The sequence below is a fragment of the Pseudorca crassidens genome, chromosome 16, assembly GCF_039906515.1.
Source record: "Pseudorca crassidens isolate mPseCra1 chromosome 16, mPseCra1.hap1, whole genome shotgun sequence".
In the NCBI taxonomy this organism is placed as follows: Eukaryota; Metazoa; Chordata; class Mammalia; order Artiodactyla; family Delphinidae; genus Pseudorca; species Pseudorca crassidens.
Window position 1 is genome coordinate 7,704,700 of NC_090311.1, and position 23,742 is coordinate 7,728,441.

The following is a 23,742-nucleotide window of genomic DNA, read 5'->3' on the forward strand; positions in this document are numbered from 1 at the left end:
TCTGTCCTTCCAGAGAGCTGAGCCGGCCACCTGCCGGGCACAGGCCCGCGCAGACGGGGTTCCTGGGCTCCCTTCTTGCCAGGACTCTCACCACCTGCACTTACAACACAGGGCCGGGCATCGGGGAGTAGGCGCAGACGGGGAAACTGAGGCACGGTCCGGAGGGCCTGGAGAGAACCAGCGGGGAGACCAGCGCCCCTCCCCCGTATTTACTTGGCACCTTCCACCCCGGCTGGGTTCCCCGAAAAGCTGACGGATGCCACCTCATTCATCACAGCCCAGACAGCACCTCGTAAATGGTCAAAGCCGCCCAGTGAGGGGCCATTCATCCCGGCGGCGTGCCCCACACTGGGCCGATTGTGTGTGCAGGGACCCCGTCCAAGCTGCCCTGGCTCCTGGCGGGCCGCCGCGCCCTGGACGATTCCTAGACGGAACCTTGTTTTCTTCGGTTTCGTCTCCAGCCCAGGAGGACCAGCTGCTCCTCCAGGACATTCACTCAGCACTGCTCTGATTTTCCTCAGACCCTGGTCCTGCCCCACGACTCACTGGGAAGCCATACACCAGCCCTGAACAGTCTGGCCCTCTGGCCTCCAGAAAGCCCTGGAAGCAGCTCCCATCTGGCTGCGGGTGGGATGGTGGCAGCAACCCTCAGATGCATTTCCTCAGTGATCCTCAGGGGGGCGCTGTCTTCTTTACAGATGGGGAAGCAGGAGCAGAGGCAGGAACCTGGCTGATGACAGTGGTTTAGGCTCGGGATTCAGGGGTCAGGACATTCCCCAAGTTCGGGGAAGCCCCAGTGACTCATCTGCTCTCTCAAGCCGCTCAGCCTTGGCTCCCCTCCAGTGGCCTTTGGGACTTGAGCCCTAGGCTCGGTGTATTTGAAGGGCTCAGGCTGCAGGACTGGAGAATGGGCAGGCGGGTCTGGCGATGGGTAGAAGGAAGCTGTGTAGGTTGAAGATCCCGTGGAAAGTAGGGCCCCAGGTGCCGTCTGAAATGCTATTCCTTCCTGGGCACCCGATTCTGGGCACAGGGCCTGGCACTGCAGGAACACCGTCCCTCACTGGTCCCTCAGCCCAGGTGTGTGTCAGGACTATACAGTTCCAGGGACTGAGGCTTTACACTATACTTAACATCTGATAGGGCCCCTCTCCCTCCTGCCCCCTTCCCCCTCCTTCCCACCTCCCCCTGGTTTCCTGACTAATTACTTGCTTATTGCCATACAAACTTAAGAATTAACTTTTCCAGTGTGCATTACAAGGCGGAGGAAGGTGTCTTAAGTTACCCCTAAACAAGGTTCTTCAGCAGGAAAAGCCTAACTCCTTCCTCAGAATGCTAGGGAGTAGACTGGGAAGTGCTGTCAGCTCCATTTCCAGAGGCCCACGATCAGACAGGAGATGAGAATGCTGGTTCTCAGATCCAGCTGCTTATCGGAATCACCTGGGGAGCTTAGAACAATGACTCGTGTGTGGTATCAAAGCTGTGGGATGCAGCTAGAGCAGGAACCAGAGGGAAATTTATAGCACTAAAAACACTTACGTAGGGGACTTCCCTGGTGGCGCAGTGATTAAGAATTCGCCTGCCAATGCAGGGGACGTGGGTTCGAGCCCTCATCCGCGAAGATCCCACATGCCGCGCAGTAACTAAGCCCATGCGCCACAACTACCGAGCCTGCGCTCTAGAGCCTGCGAGTCACAACTACTGAGCCCAGGCACCAGAACTACTGAAGCCCACGCGCCTAGAGCCCGTGCTCCGCAACAAGAGAAGCCACCGCAATGAGAAGCCCGCGCACAGCAACGGAGACCCAACTCAGCCAAAAATAAATTAATTAATTAAGTTTTTTAAAAAATGCTTACATAGGAGGAAAGTTCTCAACTCCATCATCTAAGCTCCCACCTTAAGAAATCAGAAAAAGAAGAGCCAAACAAACCCAGGAAGGAAATAATAAAGATCAGAGCAGAAAACAATGAAATCGAAGACAGAAAAACAACAGAGAAAAATCACCGAAACAAAGGGCTAGTCTTTGAAAAGATCAATTAGGGATGCTGATGCCTGAACCCACCCTCCTGCCCAGAGATTTCCCTTAGTTGGTCTGGGGCTGGCCCAGGGGTTGGCTGGTCTCATCTCCCCATGTGACTCTAATGGGCAGTGAGGACCACCTTGCTGCCACATGCAGACCACTTGGGGGCTGCCCAGCAGGAAGAAAGCAGCCCGCACAAATGCTGCCTCAGTTTCCACCCCTGTAAAACGAGGGAGGCAGCACAATGCCAGCCACGGGCCATGTTGTTCTGGGCAAGTCTGCTTCCCACTCTGGGCCTGTTTCCACCCCAGACTCTGCTAGACCTGACATTCTCCGTCTGCGCTGCCTGGAGCCCCGGCTCCCGGGAGGGCCCTGGGGGCAGCAGAGTGGGAGTCAGGAGCCCTGCCTCCTCCCATCTTCCACCAGGGGTGGGACAGACCCCACCCTGTGACCCGGGCCCTGGGTCCATGAATGAGGCCCCCCAGCTCTGCCCCACTGTCAGGAGTCTCCACCTGGTGCTGTGGTGGCCTAAATGGCCCTGATCACCTGGTGGTGGCCAAATTCATCTCCTTCCACAATCCTGCATGGACCTTCCCTGTGCACACTCTTTCCTCCCTGTAAGCCGCTGCCCCGGCTGGACACTCAGGACACATTTGTACACCAGGACACTAACCGGATGCTTGCTGGCAGGCAGGCCGTCCTTCCTGCCCTGCCTCCCCTTTAATTAACAAGTCCAGACCCCTAAATAGCACTGAACACAACATCCACCTCGACCTCCCTTTGGAGGCCTTGTATTCTGCAAGCGCCACATCCTCCTTTAGCGGCTGCTGTGTCCCCACGCAGGGGGCCGTGGAGACAGGAAGGCCTCACGCTCAGGTCAGGTGGAAACTTCGCAAAAGAACAGTGATCTTGGGCCTCAGGACAGGAGAGATCTTTTCTATCTGGGACAGGGAATCCCGTTTTCTGCAAAGAGGTGGGCGACGGTGTTTGCTAAAAACCACAGGGCCTTCTTGGACGTTACAGGGCACAGCCAATACCACGAGCCCACTCTGCCCCTCAATTTGTGCAGGATTATGGCCTTTGATCTATGGATGAGGAAGCAGGCTCAGAAAGGGGCTGTGAACCCCTTGGTCCCAGAGCAGGTGAGTGGCAGTGCTGGGCCATGGACCCACTCTGTCTCCCTTTCCAGCTGAGTCACTGGGTGCAACCCGTGGGACAGGCCCCCTGGGCAGATGGGACGGATACTACCCGGCCCTCCTACAGCTCCCAGTCTCAGCACAGTGGCAAAGGGGTGGGAGTGGCTGTCTTGAGGAAGGCCTGGAGATGCTCGCCTTTCCCAAGGCCCACGTCACACCTTGACTCAGAATTCTGGGCCAGGAAAAGTTCTCTTGGCTCTGATGGTGCCCTCGGAGCACAAGAAAGACCCCTCTGACTGTGTGTGCCCTCGCCACCAGGAAAGGCAAGGCCAAGTCCAGAGCCTGCAGGGCGCCATCCCTCCCACCGTGGGGAAGAGGCCGGAGTATAAATATATAGATGGATTATTAACTAGGTCAGGTTTTTAAGACATCACAGGCATTAAGAGGAATGCCAACAGGCACATCCAGCTGCAGCAAAGCCCGCATGGAAGGTTCCAGCATTTCCCCATGGCCACCCATGAGTACCTCCATTTCCTGGCAGCCAAGGGCTCTTTCTTTCGCATAGACCACAGCTAGCACTTACTCTGCAGCCCCCATCCCGAAATGCTCAGAGTCCATACTCTCCCAGTTCCATCTCATGTGCATTTGGGAGGAGAGAGACAGACAGAGAGACAGACAGAGATGGAGAGAGAGTGTTATGTGTGTGAACGAATGAGCTGTTCACGCTGTTCTTTGGAAAGAATGATGGATTAAAAACCTGCACAGCCAGTCAATTGCACATCTATTTTTCTAAGGGGGGCGGGGTGGGCATGGAGAGAACTTTCCTGAAAGAACTTGGCCTTGAAACATTAAGTCAAACAACTGGATTTGGCAGTGGCCAGCTTCCGAGCACTGCCAGCCTGGAGAAACTGGCGGCCCAGCACGCCGCGTCAGGCTTGGGAATAATGAATTCATTCAAAGCCGAGCCCAGGGGCTGGAGAGCCAGTGCATGCAGGGGGCCTGCAGATCAGAGGGGCTGTGGCACCAGGGACCCCCGGGTCTGAACCGAGAGCCTGACCTCAGCTCAGCAGCCACCGGCCAAGGCTGCCCAGTGGGGAACCCCATAGATCTGACCCCACAGATGCGGGAGAGCCAACGGGTCTGTCGGGATGGAGAGGAAAAGGCATCGTTCTGTGCTATTAACACAGGAAGGAAGTACCAGTGGACGAAAATTACAGGGGCCAATCCCTAACTGGTGATTAACGTTAGAGGGGTGCGCCCCCCAGCACCGTGGCCTTCCTTGGAGGGGGTCTCGTGTGCCTTAGCGGTCCAGCTCCTTTGACCCTAGACAAAGGGGACATGCTGAGCCCACCTGGCTACTGCCCACACCTTCTCTTGTCTGCCGTCCTGCGTGGGCCCACGGGATGGTGACGCTGTGGCTTGAGCCCACGTCACCATTTTGAAGCTGAACTTTAATTTTTGCTGACTGGCCTTTGTCTTTGGAGGTGGCTTAGGAGCCAGAAGGGTGGGCCCAGCTCGATCCAGCAGTTGGCAGCTTTTGCAACAGATAAAAAATTAGGACCTGCGATGCATGCTCTGAACAAGCCTGGCCACCGCCACAGAGGCGCCGTCTTTAAGCTCCGGGCCGCTTCCTCAGGCGGGGGAAGGCGCCACCACACACAACCCACCCATCCGACCGCCCGCGGGGAGCGGCCCCGGTTAAGGCCGGACAGACACTCCTGCACACAGCGTCCCGGAGGCTGTGCAGAAACCCAGCAGCGCAGGGACGAGGTTTTGCCCGGGTCTGTATGAGGCTCGGGAGAAGCCTGGGTCCTTGCGGGTGACGCCCCGTTTTCTCTCCAGTGGTTCAGCAGAGGGGGCACCACAAGATCATTTCAGAGCCCTCACCAGCTGCGCTGCTGGGGGAAGCCTTGATGTGTGCGCGCTCCGCCGTCTCATAAATAACCGCCCTGCTGGTACCACAGCTGCTCCAGAAAGCGACGTCTGGCTTTCCCTAACCTTTGCTCCTGCATCCTCGGCTCCCAGAGAACAACGCAAGCTGTGGGCTGGGCCCTGGGTGGGGGCTGCCCCCCGATGCCCCGCCCGGCAGGCCTCAGTGTGTCTCCCCCACCCCCGCCCCCGGAAGGCAGACTTAGCCCCTGCGAGCTATTGTCACGGCGGGTCCTGAGGAGCAAGAACCCACCCATACGGATGTTCTGTGCAGACATTTATAAAAACTTCTCTTTTAAAAAATTAAACAGCCTAGGGCTTCCCTGGTGTCACAGTGGTTAAGAATCTGCCTGCCAATGCAGGGGACACGGGTTCGAGCCCTGGTTTGGGAAGATCCCACATGCTGCGGAGCAACTAAGCCCGTGCGCCACAACTACTGAGCCTACGCTCTAGATCCCGCGAGCCACAACTACTGAGCCTACGCTCTAGATCCTGCGAGCCACAACTACTGAGCCCGTGTGCCACAATTACTGAAGCCCGCACGCCTAGAGCCCGTGCTCCACAAGAAGAGAAGCCACCGCAATGAGAAGCCCGCGCACCTCAACGAAGAGTAGCCCCCGCTTGCCGCAACTAGAGAAAGCCCGCGCGCAGCAACGAAGACCCAACACAGACAAAAATAAATTAAAAAAAAAAAAAATTAAACAGCCTAGCTTGCTGCTCTAGAGAGCAACGCTTCAGGTCGGCTGGGGACGTGGTCACCTTGGAGGCGAAGGGACAGGTGCCGTGCCCTTGGCTGCTCTGGGCCGGGAATGCAGAGTCCCTGAACTCTAACACATGCCCGTCCAGAGGCCCGTATTTTCTCAGCCTTTGACTCTCCCCACACGAAGCACTTGCGGTGTGGCTCGCTGAGGGGGAGGTGGGGGGTGGGGGCAGGGCTTCCCCTCAAGACTGGCAGGCGGGGTGGCATTGTTGGTGTGGGACCTGTAGGTCTGGGAGGCCCATCACTACAGAGCCTGGCAGCCCTGCCCCCGACCCGCACCTGTGCTCAGCCAGGGCTTCGACTGTGCAAGGTCAGCACCAGACCCCGAGGTGTCTCTGGGATTTTCTTTTTTTTAACTCAGCGTGGGTTCCGGCCTCTAGAGAACAAACAGCTAGAGCAAAGGCCCTGGAAGCAGAGTGGGGGACAGTGGTGACGGTGGAGGAAGGGGCAGAGCAGGGCCCAGTGGGGCTGGGGCACATCTCGTGCCACAGGGGCACCGGCTGGGGCACTGGCTGCTACATCAGCAGGGTCACCCTGCATCAGGCTTAAAGGAAGGGATGGAGAAGAAAAGCTGGTCAGAAAGGGAGAAACAAACATTCAGACCGAATTCAGGAGCAGAAGGTGAAGTTACTGGGGCTGCTGTGAAAGAAAGAAGACAGCTGTGGCCAACACGACAGGGCGGGGGTGCCCCTGGGGAAAATCTCCCCCTGCCACGACGTGTTGAGTGAGGGGAGCCTCACTCTTCTGGGGGGGGGGTCCGTCCCCTGCCACCCAGGGGCCCACACCCCATCCCTGGCTCCCACACATTCTGGACCTACCTCCCCATTCTGAATCCCGCGTGGCCGACACTCGGGAAGGACCGAGGCGAGGGCTGCCTGGGAGCCCTCGTAAAGCCACCAAGGCACTGACAGGGGCCACTTCAGGGCCCTCCGCGCCTAGGCTCGAGGACAGACAGCGGAAATGGGCACTCTGCATGCCAGCTCCAATGTGGGCTCCAGCGGGGGCTATGTCTTAGGGGCACTGCTGGCTGGGACCAGGGTCCAGACATCAGCAGCAGAGGTGCGTGGCTGTTCTCCAGATACCTGGCTCCCCCTCTGAGTGCTGCCCAGAGTATCGGACTTGGATGGTGCAGGGGTCAGAGCCCAGCAAATGCTCTTGCTGGGCAGCATTTCTTACAGGATTGGGAATTCTTAGCTCTTTCTCCTCCCCTCCCCTCCCTTCTCGACAACTCCCTCCAAACCCCTTTGCTCTGTTCACTGCTGGCTGCTCTGTGCTCTGCAAAGGTGAGACATACATTCTCCTCTCTGTGTAATCCCCATCCATCCGTCCATCCATCCATCCATCCTCCCTCTCTCCTGGGGCTACATCAACACAACCACAACTGCACGCTGGGGATGAAATCAGCTGATGTCTCCATTGCTGATACTGGTTTCACCCCAGAGAGAGCCGTGGGGTCCCATTTTCTTTATGAGAACATAAATTAAGTGAGTTGCACACAGCCGTGTGCTGCCCTGGTCTATGCTGACCGTGCACGTGTCTCTCCAACTCCATGTTCAGTGACATCATGCTGGTGGCTCAAAATCAGCCATGATGGGAGAATTTACACCATGGCAAGTGGCAAGTGCTACCAATCAGGACTTCCCACCACCACTACAGAGCTAGTTGTTACATTTAAAGCACTTGAACTTGTTAATTCTCCAAGTTAACTATGTTTCCTCATAGTTAAAAACAATAGCATGAGATAATGATTTATATGCTTATATATAAATAAGCCAGGGTTCACAGATGCATGGTAGGGCAATTCCCAAGGTAATGACAATAAAACTTAATTACTGTTAACCCTGGGAAGGTCTTTTGAGATGAGAAAACCTTTAGTTCATAACATTTTTTGAGTCATTTAATATTATATTAGCAAGGCGGGGGCCACAGGAGAGCTGTGGCCTCTTTCTCACCTGAGGACCTCCATGTAGATCTTTTCCTCTGCTGGAAAGACTTAACCTCTCTGCCTGCCAGAGAATCTGCCTTTCCTTCAAGATTAGGCTCAAATGTCACCTCCTCCAGGAAGGCTTCCTGGACTTTCACAGACATTGCTGGCTATGCCCTTCACAAGCAAACTCAGTCCTTGGCAGTGTGGTGTCCCCAAGACAGCCTTACCATTCTGTGTTGAGTCTGTGTCTCTCTTCCCCACAAACCTGGGGGATCCTCCAGGGCAGGGGCCTGTCTCACTCACATTCATAACTGACCACAGTCCTCACCAGATCAGGTTTGGATGGTGAGGGCAATCTCCCCTGACCTTCTGCTCCCCTGCCAGGAGAGATGAATACTGAGGGAATATTTTGGGCCTTTCTCTCCATCGGCCCCACCTCTGGAGAGAGGACTGATTAATCTCACTGATCTCCCCCCACCCCACCCCACCCGCCTCTCATTTAGACAGAAAGGGAACAAGGCAGAGACCCAGCCACAACATCTGGAACATCTGCTGGGCTAGGAGGGGGAGGGGCAAGATCCTTCAGGACTTACCTGCTTCACACTACCTGGGACCTTTAGCATGTTAGCCTTCAGCTTAAGAAAAATTTACTCTAAAATGCTTTCTTAAAAACATATCTAGGGCTTCCTGGTGGCACAGTGGTTGAGAGTCCGCCTGCCGATGCAGGGGACACGGGTTCATGCCCCGGTCCGGGAAGATCCCACATGCCGCGGAGCGGCTGGGCCCGTGAGCCATGACCGCTGAGCCTGCGCGTACAGAGCCTGTGCTCCGCAACGGGAGAGGCCGCAGCAGTGAGAGGCCCGCGTACCACAAAAAAACAAACAAAAAACCCCACATCTAACAGGAATGCAATTCCAATTACAAGAGTATCAAAAAGAATAAAATATTTAGGAATAAATGTAACAACAGAAATGGAAAACTTATACTCTGAAAACTACACAATATTGTTAAAGGAATTAAAGATCTAAATAAATGGAAAAGTATCCCACGTTCATGGAATGGAAGACTTAACATGGTTAAGATGGCAAAGTCCCCAGAACTAGACTCAAGGCAATCACTATCACATCCCAGCTGACTTCTTTGTAGAAACTGATGAGTTGACTCTAAAATTCACACAGAATTGCGAAGGACCCATAATAGGCAAAAAAAATCTTGAAAAAGAGAACAAAGTAGGATTCACACTTCCCTTTCTCAAAACTTACCACAATGCAACAGTGATCAAGTCAGTGTGGTACACGACGGATATAAAACTCAATGGAATAGAACTGAAGGTTCTAACAGAAATAAAACTGTGTGTGTAGGTTAACTGATTTTCAACGAGGGGGCCAGGACCATTCAAAGGGGAAAGAATAATCTTTTCAGCACATCGTGCTGGGACAACTGGATAGCCACGTGTAAAAGAATAAAGTTGTACCCTTATCTCACATCACAGGCAAAAATGAGCTCAAAACGGCTCAAAGATCAAAATGGCTCAAATGTAAGAGTTAAAAATAGAAAACTCACAGAAGTAAACATAGGGGTACATCTTCATGGCCTCCGATTTATCACAGGATTCTTAGATATGACACCAACAGCATGAGCAACAAAAGAAAAAATAGGTAATTTAGACTTCATCAAAATTAAGCTTTTGTGCCTCACAGGATACCATCAAGAAAATGCAAAGACAACCCGCAGATGAGAGAAAACATCTGCAGATCATATATCTGATAAGGGCCTTATATCCAGAGTAGAGAACTCTTACAACTCAATGATAAAAAGACAACCCAATCTAAATATAGGCAACAGATCTGACATATATTTCTCCAAGGAAGACACGCAAATGGCCAGTAAGTATGTGAAAAGATTCCTGACGTCATTAGTCACCAGGGAACTGCAAATCAAGACAATAATGATACTACTTCACCACCCACTGAGATGGCCAGAATCTAAAAGTCAGATAATAACAAGTGTAGGAGAGGATGTGGAAGAATCAACGCTCACATGATGCTGGTGGGCAGGTAAAATGGTACAGCTGCTTTGGAAAACAGTCTGGCAGTTCCTCAAATGATTAAAACTAGTTACCATATGACCCAGCAATTCCACTCATAGGTATATACCCAAGTGAAAAAAGCCAGTCACAAAAGAGCACATATTATATGGTCTCATTCATGTACTTCCAGAATAGGGGAATCTGTATAGAGAGAAAGTTGGTTAGGGGCTGCTCAGGGCTGGGGAGATGCGGGGAGGGTAGCTAAGTGGTGAGGGGGCTACACGGTCTCTTCTAGAAGAGATGCAAATGTTCTCAAATTGACTGATGGTGATGGTGTGTGAACACACTAAAGCCCCTTGAATTGTACACTTTAAATGGGTGGATTGTACGGTTGTGGATTATATCTCAGTAAAGCTGTTTTTTAAAGACCACATTTAAAGAGAGTGATAAAAGCTAATATGGAAAGCTGACATATGACAGAGGTGGCATTACAGATCAGAGGGGAAAGGGTGGGCTATTAAAGATGGTGTTGGAACAGCTGGCTATCCACATAGAAAATAAAATTAAATCCCCCGCCTCAGGCCATGCACACACAGCAAATGGGTGTGTATTTAGAATCTGAATGTGCAAACCAAAACTTTAAAACTTCTGGAGAACAATGTAGAAGACCAGTTTTCTAACTATGGGGAGGGGAGGATGTCTTAAACAAGATACAAAGTGCACAAACCATAACAAAGTGAAAATGAAAATGGATCAGATCAATAAATCTGATTATAATGCAATTTAAAACTTTTGTTCAACAAGACGCCATAAACAAGGTGAAAAGACAGACCACAGACTGGAGATGAATGTCTGCAATACAGGGAACTGACAAAGAAGCCGGAGCGGAGTGTCTAGAAGATTATTACAAACGACTTTTAGATAGACAAGCATCCCATGGTAAAGTGAGCAGAGGATATGAATAGGTAATTCACAAAAAGGAAACGTGAATGGTCATGAAACACCGAAAAAGCGCTCAACCACACTGAAAGTACAGGGAACGCAAATTATATTAAAACAAGATATTAGTACACGCTTTTCAGGTTTGGAAAAAGTTCCTTTTAAATAAATACCTCGTGGTACAAAGAACTGGCAAGGATGTGGGAAAATGGGATTCTTTTCCACTGCTGGAGGGGACAGAGCCGGGCACATCCACTTTGGCGTGATTGGCATATCTAATTAGTAAACTGTGAACCACGTTCGCTGAGCCAGTTCTCCTGCTTTGGAATCAGGGCTTGGCTAAACTTCCCTGATGACAGTAATCACTGAAATCCTGTTGAAAGAACGAAAAGATTCCCCGGGTCTAAAACTCAGACCCACCAGGGACAGACCTGGTAATATGTGTATTTAACAAGCTCTCCAAGGTGATGCTTATTACCCAGCAAGTGTGGGGAAAATTGTTCTAAAGAAAACCTAGCCCATTTTCACAGGAGGCATGCCAACACGGCTCACCACAGTATGATTTATAATCGTGAAGAAACCGGAAACCACTTACACGTCCATCAACAGGAGACTGGAATACAAATTGTGGGACAGCCATACATTGAAATGCTCCCACATAACTCCAGCCTCTTTCCTGGCCAGCCCTGAAATGCTCATTTCCAGAGGCTGGCCAGGCCTCTAAATAAATATGTCCTATGTGTGATTTTCCCTGTTGGTGCCACGTTGCATGAATACAGCTGAGGGAAACGGGAAGGACTTCAGTGCTGGGGTTCTTCTACCTTTCCAGTAGCTGACTCTTTCCATCAAGAGGCGGAGGGACTCACCCTCGCCAGCTCCGTGATGGCGGCGGGCTGCCTAGAGCAGGAGGGCCTTCTGCAGGACGTGCTCCAAACCCTGGTGCGTAAGATGCTCCTACAAAGAAGGGTTCTGTGGTCAGATGTGTTTGGGGATGCGGGCTGCCCCGCCCTCCTGAGCCTCACAATGCCTGTCTCCTTACTGCAGGCACCGGGGAGACCTGCTTTACAGAGACTCAGACACAACGACAGCGTCGGGACACCTTCGGGGATGCGGCTGGAATCGTGGGTATATTCGCCTGAAGCAGCCCAGCTTCTCCCAGGTTACTCGCCTGCAGAACCCCTTCCACGTGGCCGCCTTTCCTAGAAATCCCTCTGCCCCTCGATGGGACCTCCAAGCGGCCAGACATGGGTGGGACCAAAAGTAAGTGATGCCTTTTTCCAAAGGCCAGAACCTAAGTGTGTGGAGCCATGAGGAGGTGGCGCTGGCGGCCGGGCTGCCTGGGTGGTGCAGGCGGTGGGAGCGCCAGGGCGGAGGGCAGAGGCCCAGCCCTCCGGGCACTCACAGCTGCAGCTCAGGCTGCGCCAGCTTCAGACGCGCAGCCGAGCGTGAACTCCCTGCGGCCGGCGGCCCTACCTGGGTCCCCTGGGGTCTGTGCCCCCTCAGCACCTGAGCACACAGGAGATGTCCTTCCTGACCCCCTCTCTCCTCACCCCTGCCCGGGACCCCAGGCCACGACGGCGCCCCATGGCTCATCTGCCAGGGGAGGGCCTGGCAGAATGTGGGTGAGGCCCTCGGCCCCCGCTCAGCACACAGCCGGCAGCCCCGTGTGGAGGTGCGCCCCAGGAACCAGGGCGGGTGACGGGGACGGGTCTGCCAAGGCTTCCTAGGGGTGACACACCTGGTCGCAGGGGCAAGGGTGATGGAAGGGAAAAGGAAACTGGACGCACGGCCCAGTGTGCGAGCATCAGCTCCTGCCCCGAGGCCTGGGGGCTGGGGGCCGGGCAGGCACTGCAGCAGTAAGGCCTTCAGGCACCTCAACTGCCCTGTCTCGAGGTGGGAACGGCAGGGCCAGGCCCGGCCTTGAAGGCCACCTGGTGTCGTCTGAAGAGGGAGGGACGAGGGTCAGACGTAGGCACTCGGGCTCCCCAGGGCCCTGGAAACCGGAGGTGGCCCCCGGAGAGTGTCAAGAGTGACAGTCTATGAACCTAATTCAGTTTTTTCTTTGGATCAATAAAGTTTCCGGGTGGGCTCCTTCCAGAGGACGTCTTGCTTTAAAGAAAAGGTTGGACGGAGGACAAAGCCGCGTGGGTGGGCTGGGGTGGGAGTGCACCCCCCTGCTCAGGGCGCTGGGGTGCGCGGCCAGGGGCCAGCCCGTCTCCGGCTAGAGCTTGGGTGAGCCACCCTGGCCTTGGGCCTCAGGGCCCAAGGGGGCCAGGAGCAGCCAGCCCACCTGGCTCATCTCCTGGTCAACCACAAACCGGGCAGGCACCTCTCTGGTCCTCGTTCCCCCAGCTCTAAAGTGGGGAGGATAATGGTTCCTACTTCTTACGCACTCAAAGGGGACTATTATTATAATTCGATGTCCCGATCGTTAGAATGCAAATAATAGTGCCTGCTTTGTCTCCTTTAGTGGTGGAAAGGACACGCACGTGAGAGCTCAAGATGACAAACGCTGGCCGTCACCTTGACACGGGCAGATGGAGAGTTGGCCTTGGTCTGGCGTTCCGCAGCCCACCTGGGGCACAGGCCAGATTGGGGGGGGGCGGGCAGGCAGAGCCTGGGGGCTCGTCGGCTGTGGAAGGAGAGAGCCGGGGATGGCAGGGCTCTCCCCAGGCCGCACAGATGCTAGCCATGGGTGCCCCGTCTGGGACAGGCCTTCCTGGGACTGGCACCCCAGCCTGGAGAAGCTCTCCCCGGTCCTCTGGCCATGCCCTGCTCAGGGAGGAAGGAGGTTTGTGTGTGCATGTGCAGGGGGGCCCGGGAGGCCCCTGCACCCACGTTCCTGGCAGGCCTGGGGGCAGGCTGTTGGCGGGGGGGGCTGGCCCCCTGCATCTCTCGCTGCCTCACACTTCGTACCAGCACTTTATGTTCTGCCGGTTCTTAACGTTTTTTTCTTTAAATATATTTCTGGAAAAGCTGTATTTTCACTCTTGTCCTGCCAGGTTTGTGTGCACCCCTTTAGCAGTAAAATCTCACATGAAGTCATCCTCAGCAGCTCATAATCAAAACGCTGGGTGTTCAGATAACAAAGCGATGAAGAAAACCAGGCCTGAGTGCTCTGGACAACGTGGAAATGGCCAGTGCAGGTGGGATCCACGTTCTCCTTTGGCTCGGGGCTCCGTTTCACGAACGGCTGACGGCTGAACATCGCGGCAGACGCACGAGGGCTGTGAGCCTCTCCGTGGGCCAGGAGGCCGCCTGGAGTCCTTGCCCAGCCCTGGGCCCTGCTGTCCAAACGCGTCCCCTCTCCTGCTCACACCCCTACTGCACCAACAGGATGGAACACTTACTACTGGGAGAGTTTTACTCACTCATCCACGCGCATGACGGCTTTGGAGGCCAGGCTGTGGACGAAGAAGACACGGCCCCCGCCCGCCCCCCGCAGAGCAGGTGACGCAGGTGGCAGTGAGTCTGGGGGAAGCTGGTGCAGGGGGAGGAGAGGACAAAGGGGACCAGGGACTCAGGGGAAAGAGGAACACAAGAGCCGGCCCCTCCTTAATCATTCTTCCTACGGATGCAACACCTCGATCTTGGCTTTCCAGCCTCCGGAACTGTGAGAAGATGCATGTCTGTTATGTAAGCACCCCAGTCTGTCCGGCCCGAGCAGACTAAGACATGGCATCTGAGCAGAGGAAGGGAGGGAGCCCACGTGGCACGCCCCTGGGAGAATAGTGACCATTCTGTAGAATGTCCCTCGATTTTTTTGTTTTTTAAACAGATGTATTGACATACAATTCACATACCACATCAATCACCTATTTAAAGTGTACAAATCAATGGGTTTTGGTGTATTGCGTTACTAATTTTTCTAAATCGTGGTATAATATGTAGAACATAAAATTTGCTCTTCTAAATAGCAATTTGCATTTTTAACAGTACAGTTCAGGGGCACTCATGACATTCACAATGTTGTGCAACCATCGCCACTATCTAGTGCCCACAGGTTTAAAAACACCCCAACAGAAACCGTGTTCCCATTAAGCAATAACTCTCCATCCCCACCCTCCCCCAGCCCCTGGCAACCACCATGTGACTTTCTGTCTCTGTGAATTTGCCTCTTCTGGGAATTTCACGAAGTAGAATCATAGAGTATTTGTCCTTTTCTGTCCGCTTACTTCACTGAGTGTAACGTCTCAAAGGTTCATCCATGTTGTAACATGTGCCAGAAATTCATTCCTTTTTATGGCTGAATAATACCATCATAAGGTGTGACCAACAAGCGATTGGTCTCCAAAATTTACAAACAGCTCAATGCAGCTTAACATCATCAAAACAAACAACCCAATCAAAAAATGGACAGAAGACCTAAATAGACATTTCTCCGAAGAAGACATACAGACGGCCAAGAGGCATGTGAAAAGCTGTGCAACACTGCTAATTATTAGAGAAATGCATATCAAAACTACAATGAGATATCACCTCAGACCAGTCAGAATGGCCATCATCAAAAAAATCTACAAACAATAAATGCTGGAGAGGGTGTGGAGAGAAGGGAACCCTCCTACACTGTTGGTGGGAATATAAATTGGTACAGCTACCATGGAGAACAGTTTGGAGGTTCCTTATAAAACTAAAAATAGAACTACCTTATGATCCTACAATCCCACTCCTGGGCATATAGCTGGAGAAAAACATGGTCTGCAAGGACACATGCACCCCAATGTTCATTGCAGCACTGCTTACAACAGGCAAGACGTGGAAGCAACCTAAATGTCCACTGACAGAGGAATGGATAAAGAAGATGTGGTACATATATATAATACAACGGAATGTTACTCAGCCATTAAAATGAATGAAATAATGCCATTTGCAGCAACATGCATGGACCTAGAGATTGTCATAGTGAGTGAAGTAAGTCAGACGGAGAAAGGGAATGCGGAATCTAAAAAAAAGAGATACAAATGAACTTATTTACAGAACAGAAACAGACTCACAGACTTAGAGAACGAACTTAATGGTTACCAGAGGGGAAGGGTGGGAGGAAAGGATACTTAGGGAGTTTGGGATTGACATGTATACACTCCTATATTTAAAATGGATAACCAACAAGGACCTACTGTATAGCACAGGGGACTCTGCTCAATATTATGTAACAACTGAAATGGGAAAAGAATTTGAAAAAGAATAGATACATGTGTACATATAACTGCATCACTTTGCTGTACACCTGAAATTAACACAACATTGTTAATCAACTATACTCTAGTATAAAATAAAAAGTTAAGAAAAAAAATTCCATCATAAAGAAAGACCACATTTTTTTACCCATTCACTGGCTGATGGACATTTATTTGGGATTGCTTCTGCCTTTCAGCCATTGTGAAGAACGGTGTGCTATGAACATTCGTGCACAGGATCTGTTCACTTCCCTGCTTTCAACTCCCTCCTCACTGTGGTACAACAGAGTCTTCCCATGTTTATGGGGAAGGGCACCCAGGGCTGCGGTGCCCTTCTCAGCGCAGTGTCAGGAGTGCGTGATGTCTTACTGCAGCTGACGTCCACCTTCCTCACCTGGCTAAGGTTGAGTCTACCAGAATCCTCCACTGTAAACTCCCCATTTCCCCCTTTATAATTGCTGAATATTTGCTGAGGGGTAGTTTAAGGCTATGCAAATATCCTGTTTATGCTTAAACTTCCAAAGGGCTCTGTTTTGAACCTGCCAGGTTGGAGATGTTGAATGATGGGCTAGGGCAGAGGTCACAAGGCTCCTGATGCCAGAGGCAGGGAGGGCCGGCTGCGGGCCGAGGTTGGGGGAGCATCCCTGGCTGGGTTTACGGTCACAGGCCTGGGCGGGTTGCCTGGGGGGAGAATGAAGGAGAGGGGCTGAGAAGGAGCCCCAGGGATGACCGTGTGCTGAGGGCCGAGAGGACAGCGTAGCCTCAGCGGCCGAGACCCTGGAATCCGTCCTTAGTTCTTCAAGATGACAGGCCCGCCGTTTCTCCCCCCAGCCCTGCACCTCTGCCCGCCTCCCTCCCTCCCACCCTCCAACTCAGGCGCTGCATCGCTGCATCTTCCGGGACCACTCCAGGTGCCCGGTGGGATATGACCACTCCCTTCCCTTGGCCCAGACTCCTCAGGACTTTGGTTGTGCCCTTGGGACAGCTCAGAGGCCAGGTATCGCTCGCCGTGAACTTGGACCTCGGATGCAGGTCCCGTGTCTGATCTTCCACAGTCCTGATGCCCCCACCACTTCTGCACACAGGACACCTCGTGAAGTTTAAAGCCAAAGGTAAGCCCCCAAGAGCCCCGAGTCAGGCTCTGCGTGTGTGGAGTTCTGGGGATCCGAGGTGACTATGACAAAGTCCCCTGGGGGGCGCTGCTCTGGGGGAGGGAACCAATCCCAAGGGCACTTTCCCGCAGGGAGATGAGCCCGCATGGTTCCCGACTCCCACTTTCTGGGGAACCTGTAACCCTCGGCACCGTTCTGCTGGTTTGGTGTAGCTGTGTGTCGAGAGCCGTATGTCAAAAATGACTTTCTATTCTGTGCAACAACAAATACTTGGGCAGGAGGGTCTCATCTGCTTGTCTTGCAGGTTTCACACACGTGCACACAGAGAGCACACGCTGTCCGACGGAAGATGTAACTCACAGAGGAGCCAGCACTGCGGTGTTGAGTCATCTGCTCCGAACCAGGCGCGACCACGGACACAGCTCCCAGGGCACCGGGGCTGGGGCTGGTGGACCTGAGCCTGGTGTGTGCACGGGCACAGCATGAAGACCCCAGACTCAGGGCAGCTGCACCGCGGCACCTGGGCCTGTGTGCCTGCAGGCTGTGAGGGTGGCTTTTTGTTTCCCATGTCTCAAATGTGAACCTGGACCTGTCCAAGTCTCAGGCGTACGAAATCACCGTTTGGGAAGGTAGAATCTTCGGTGTTTCGGGCTAGGAGTGCGAAGTTGCCCCGCTCCATCCTGGCTCTGAGACTCCACGCTCCATAACCGGGAGCAGGGACCTTCCCTCTCGGGGCCTCGCTTTCCTCGTCTACAAAACGACCGAGATGACACAGGCGACCCAGAGTCCAGAGCGCCATGCTCTCACCCTGGTGACAACACTCAGCAGCTGGTGAGGGTGGGGGCAATGGGACCCTCCTCCACTCCGTGGGATGACGACCCAGCATCATCTTTCTTGGAAGCAATAAGGCAGGACTTAAACTACATGTTCCCTCTGACCCAGCCATTCCATTTCTGGAAATTTACTGTATTTTATTTTTATTTCTTTTACTTTTTGGCTATGGCACGCAGCATGTGGGATCTCAACTCCCTGACCGGGGACCAAACCCATGCCCCCTGCAGTGGACGCGCAGAGTCTTAACTGCTGGACGGCCAGGGAAGTCCCTGGGAATTTATTTTAAAGTAATAATCAAACAAGTATACAGAAATATATGTTTGTGGTGAAATCCAGACCAAGTCTGGAGTTTAGTTAACAATGTATGTACCAAATTCGGTTTTTTGGTTGTGACAAGTGGACCGTGGAATGTAAGATCCTATCAAGAGAGGAACCTGGGTGGAGAGAGGACAGGAAGCCTCTGTGCCATCTCGGTGACTTTTCTGTGCCTGTGAAATTATTCCAACATGAAAAGTTTATTTATTTATTTATTTTTGGCTGCCCTGGGTCTTTGTTGCGGTGCACGGGCTTCTCATTGCAGTGGCCTCTCCCGCTGCAGAGCACGGGCTCCAGTAGTTGTGGCGCACGGGCCCAGCTGCTCTGCGGCATGTGGGATCTTCCCGCACCAGGGCTCCAACCCCTGTCCCCTGCATTGGCAGGCAGATTCTTGACCACTGCGCCACCAGGGAAGCCCCCAAAAGTTTATTTTTAAAAACATCCACACATATGTCTATAAAAGAATTTTCACCTCAACATTGTTTAAAATAGTGAAAAAGTAGAAACAGCAAGGTCTTCGAGTCTGGGAATTATTAAATACATAACAGCCCAACTGTGTCATACGTGCCTCGCAGCTGCAAAAAGACGGTGGTTCCGTATACGTCGACACAGACACCCAGGGTGTATTAAGGCAGAAAACAAGATTCCTGAACTTTATACTTATGGTATAATCCCACTAAAGTAAAAAAGTATGTGTTTATACACACATAAAAGAGTCCAGGGCTTTCCTGGCGGTGCAGTGGTTGAGAGTCCGCCTGCCGATGCAGGGGACACGGGTTCGTGTCCCGGTCCAGGAAGATCCCACATGCCGTGGAGCGGCTGGGCCCGTGAGCCATGGCCGCTGAGCCTGCACGTCCGGAGCCTGTGCTCCGCAATGGGAGAGGCCACAACAATGAGAGGCCCGCGTACCACCACCACCAACAACAAAAAAAAGAGTCCAGGGGAACCCATGTCAAACGGCAACAGTGATGACTATATCCGGAGCACAACGATGATCCAGTGGACGTATTTCCGTGTTATTGGAACAGGTATTTTCTTTACACTGTGCTTCCACTACTTTGTACAAAGGACCACCACCTCTCAGTGGATTTCTGCAGAAGCCTCCTAACCGGTCTCCCTGCTCCTGCCCTCACCCCCCAGTAATCTCTCAACACAGCAGCCAGAGGGACCCCTTCCAAACCTCAAGTCAGCTCTGTCCTCTGTGCAAACCCCACCATGGGCCACCCTGGCAGAAAAAGTAGAAGCCGCGACGCCTCTGTACCGCTGCACCTGCAGCCACGGCAGACGGCACCCCTGCACACTGCTCACGGTCTAGAGCCCCTCTTGTCTTCTCGCATAGAATATAACCTGCCGATTTACCCTCGCCATCGCCCATCCTCCTCTGCTAACCCGCGAGCCCACGCAGCAGGGACTTCAGTCTCCCCAGCATGCTGACGACCCCCGAACACCCGAGAGCTGGTTAAAGGAGTGACCTCTGAGGAAAAACCATGAAAACACTTCCATTTATGAGTTTCTTTGATCTCACTGATGGGCTGGACTCTGTTACCACCAACACCACGACGGCCCCTCTACCTTCCAAGGTCCTCCTCCCAGGCACGTGGGGACACGGCTCCCAGGTAATGCGTGTGGACCTTTGGGGATGTTTGGGTCGAGGCTCAAAAGGTTCTCACATTTACCATGTTATGTTAAGTTTCTTGAATGGAAGTGAATACGTTTAGTCTTCTCCTTACACAGGCTTATCCAGTCTTTAAAAATGGCTGCTTGTTCCTCAAAAAGTTAAACATGGAATCACCATTTGACCCAGAAATTCCACAAGTAGGTATATATCCAAGACAATGGAAAATATATGTCTACCAAAAACTTGTACATGGAATTTCAGAGCAGCATTATTTATAATAGCCAAAAAGTGGAAAGAACCCAAGTGTCCATTACTTGATGAATGGATAAATAAAATGTGGCACATTCATGTGATGAAATAGCATCCAGTCATAGAAAGGAATTAAGTTCTCAAACACGCTACAACTGTGCTTTCAGGCTGCCCTGCCCTCCACATTCCCGCTTGCTCTGGAGACCCAGGCTCTCACCTGGCAGGTGTGTCTCCCTCACTGGACTCTGATGACGAACAGCAGCAGACGCAGGGCTCCCAGTGCCAAGCACACACCCAGCAGAAATGCATCTCACGTGTGCACAGGACGCAGAGGAATATTCCGGTGCCCCATTCCAAATGGCCCCCAATGCCCACATCAGTATAATGGAGAACCAGCAGAAACTGAACAGCAATGAGTGCACCACCCACGCCTACACACAGTCACGGGAGGATGTCAGAGTCGGTGCCGAGCAGAAGAAGCCAGGACACAAGAGAGAGCTCACTGCGCGGGTCCATCTCATAAAGTAAACACGTGGAGTCAGGAAAGTGGTCGTCCTGGTAATGGGGGAGTGACAGAAGGGGGGAACGTGGGGACTTCTGGGGGCCTGGAAATGTCCTGATTCTTGACCTGGGGCTGGTTACTGAGATATGTTTCACTCTGTGAAAATACATCAAGCTGTGCACTTACGATATGTGCACTTCTCTCCACTGTTATTTTTCAATAAGGTTAATTTAAAGGAACTTTAGGAAGAACCATGGAACATTATACAGCTACTGAAACCATGTGTTAGAGGTTACAGGGAGCAGCTGTGTGCATGTTGACATGTGTGTACACAGTGTGTGCATGTGTGTACGGGCATCCACACGTGTGTGCATGTGTGAGTGTGCTTGTACGTGGTGTGTGTCCATATAGTGCCTGAATGCATGCATGCATGTGCATGGGTACCTGTGCATGCATGTGCATGGGTGTGCGCACAGGTGTCTAACCCAGGAGAATATCACTCCTTCAACCACAGCTAGTAACACAAGTAACCACGTGAGGCTGCCCCAGAATATTAACCAACAGTCCTGCCCTGTGTCACCAAGACTGCTGCTTTGTGGTCATCCGGGGATATTAAAAGACTCAAAACTGCCCACAGAGGAGACCATAAAGGATGTTTTCATTAATAACAATAACACTAGTTACTACGTATTAAGCACTGCTAGGAGACAGGCAGCAGACCAAGAACTTTACTTGTGTCTTCTATCCTATTATTTACACCCATTTATGAGCGGAAGAGACCAAGGCTGAGGAGGACAGCCAGAGACACACAGAGGGCGGCAAGTGGCTGGGCTGGGATCTGACCCACCTGTGCCTCTGGTCACCACGAGTACATGCTAACTCCCTGGTGCGGGTCCTCTCCCTCATTTAAGGAACATTTATTGCGTCCTGCTCTACCCAGGCCTGTGGACACAGAGCTGACCAAGGCAGGACTGGCCCACAGGGAGCTTGCAGTCCACTGTGAGGACAGACCCAAGCACACTTAGCCCCAACAGAGATTGGGACAAAGGGCTGGGGTGTCCAGAGGGTGGAGGTGCAGGGTCCACGCCCTTTGGGACTCTGAGACCAGGGCAGGAGCCCCAGCTCGAGCTTTCGGAGTCGCAGCGAACTGCCCTCTCCCCTTCCCCTCCCCTGCTGGGAGCTCTGCCTGGAGGATAAGGCAGTGTAGCCTGGGGGCCCTCACTCCTAGAACTGGGGGTCATGAGGTAGGGCACTGCTCCAGGGCAAAGCAAGGCTGCCTGGGGGAATCCACCAGAAAGGGTAGGGGGGCCCAGATGAATAAACCGCCCTCCAGGCACAGCTGCGGCCCCTCAGACCCTTGGCCTCCTTGCCGAGGTGAAGAGCTCGGCTGCCCACCCACCCCTCACCCTCACAGCCTCACGGTGACCTGGCCAAGCTTCTGCTGGGATCCCATTAACTCTGCACAAAAGACCCCAAAAGGTAGAGGCGGCTGGTAAACTGGCTCCTGGTGGGGTCGGGGATTATCCCTAGTTTGCAGCACTGCTGACTGTCCATACTTCCAGCACGGCTGATTCAAGCTACCGACACGACACGGCTGGCCAGGGCCAGGGAGATGCGCACAACTGACTTTTTTTTTTTAAGACAGACCCATCTTATTGATTGATTGCCGTGTTGGGTCTTCGGTGCTGCGCAGGGGCTTTCTCTAGTTGCGGCCAGCGGGGGCTACTCTTTGTTGCGGTGGCTTCTCTTGTTGTGGCTCATGGGCTCTAGGTGCGCAGGCTCAGTAGTTGTGGCTTGAGGGGTCAGTTGCTCCGCGGCACGTGTGATCTTCCGGGACCAGGGATCGAACCCGTGTCCCCTGCATTGGCAGGTGGATTCTTAACCACTGCACCACCAGGGAAGTCCCCTGACTCTTGCAAGCTGGGCCCAGCTGCTCCAGCACTCCAAAGGCCTACGTTACAGTTACGCCAGCAACACACATCACCTTAGCCAAACGGCTTAATGTCAATGTCGGGAAAATCGGGGAAAAGCGGCCCCGAAGTGGTGGCTGGCACCCAAGGTCTCCCAGCTTACTGCCCACCAGGCAACAAGTAGCAGTGTGCCCTTGGGGTGCAAGGACAACGCTTCCCAGAGTGCTGTCCCGGGGGACCCAATGACGCTAACTAGACTCTGGGTACCGGGAGGGCACCTGGGCGTGCAGAGGGGATATGATGACATGTCCTGTCTCCAGGATCTGGCCCCTAAGAGACACTGGTGACGGTGCCACCCCTGGGCCAGGTGCGCCGGGGAACCACTGGGCTCAGCGCACCTGTCCCTGGGCCTCACCCACTGAGCGTAGCATGGTGACTGCCCACAACAAATAGTGCACGGTGGCCAAGCCCAGCTTTGCGGCCACCCAGGGGCTGAGCGGGCCGCACTGAGCCCCCCCCCCCAGAGGCCCTCTGAGGACAGCAGGCGTTCTCTCCACCTGGTGCCTTTGTTTTGTCAGGTTTCTGAAGGTATAAAGTCCAATTTTCTCCACCACACACAAACGGAGAGGGGCAGCAGTGGTCCTCCGAGCCAGCTGGACCCGCTGTAACACAGTCCCTGGGCTGGAGCAGGGAGCTGGCAGGCACAGTCCAGGCTCTGTTTGCCAACCTCTTCAGCTGCTGCCCGGTGACTTTGAGCAAGGCCAGATGCCCCCAGGTCTGTGACTGCACGCGGGGACAGTGGGAGCTGGGCTTCCTCCCCGCCCGACGGACCCAGACGTGCCAAGAACTGATACCAGAAAAGACCTTGAAATTCTTGGATGAAGGTGGCCACCCAGGAAGCAAGGCAAGGGGCCGCCTCACTTCCATGTCAGGTCTCTGAGCACTGGGCCGCTTCCCAGTGCCGACTCGGAAGGACAGATGGAGACTCAGCTGGCGGTTCTCAATTTAAAAATAGTGCCCTTTCTAAAAATAGGTGCAAAACCCAGAAACCCAGCTTGATGGGTCCCACTCCCCCCAAGCTAAGCCGTAACCCTAAATCTAAATGCATGTCAGCGGAGAAAGGCCAACAAGTGACTTCTTGGGGACAGTGACCTACAAAGCCAGCCAGCAGGACCTGTGCTCTTTACTGATTTCCAGTAAAGGATGCAAGGCCTTACTTACGAGGCCTTACTTCTGCACTCGGTCCAAGAACAAGCAAACAAACAAAACCCTCTACCTCAACCAAAAA

The 23,742-nt window shown here is 53.2% G+C and overlaps 1 protein-coding gene and 1 long non-coding RNA gene across 3 annotated transcripts in view; one reads left to right on the top strand and one right to left on the bottom strand.

The window, feature by feature from the left end:
* Nucleotides 1-23,742, bottom strand: part of LHPP (phospholysine phosphohistidine inorganic pyrophosphate phosphatase) — a 134,639-nt gene that overhangs the window by 17,217 nt on the left and 93,680 nt on the right. The window contains exon 7 of one of the 2 annotated variants that reach the window (XM_067709119.1): nucleotides 11,550-11,691. The exons of the other annotated variant lie outside the window; for it this stretch is intronic. Within the exon in view, the coding sequence (XP_067565220.1) occupies nucleotides 11,583-11,691 (109 nt within the window). The 3' untranslated portion in view covers nucleotides 11,550-11,582. Of the gene's footprint in view, nucleotides 1-11,549; nucleotides 11,692-23,742 lie in introns of those variants that run through there. 2 annotated transcript variants of the gene reach the window in all.
* Nucleotides 11,559-16,737, top strand: LOC137208657 (uncharacterized). Its single transcript, XR_010935702.1, has 3 exons — nucleotides 11,559-11,676; nucleotides 11,782-11,997; nucleotides 13,208-16,737. It is a non-coding gene; the product is annotated as an uncharacterized lncRNA (long non-coding RNA).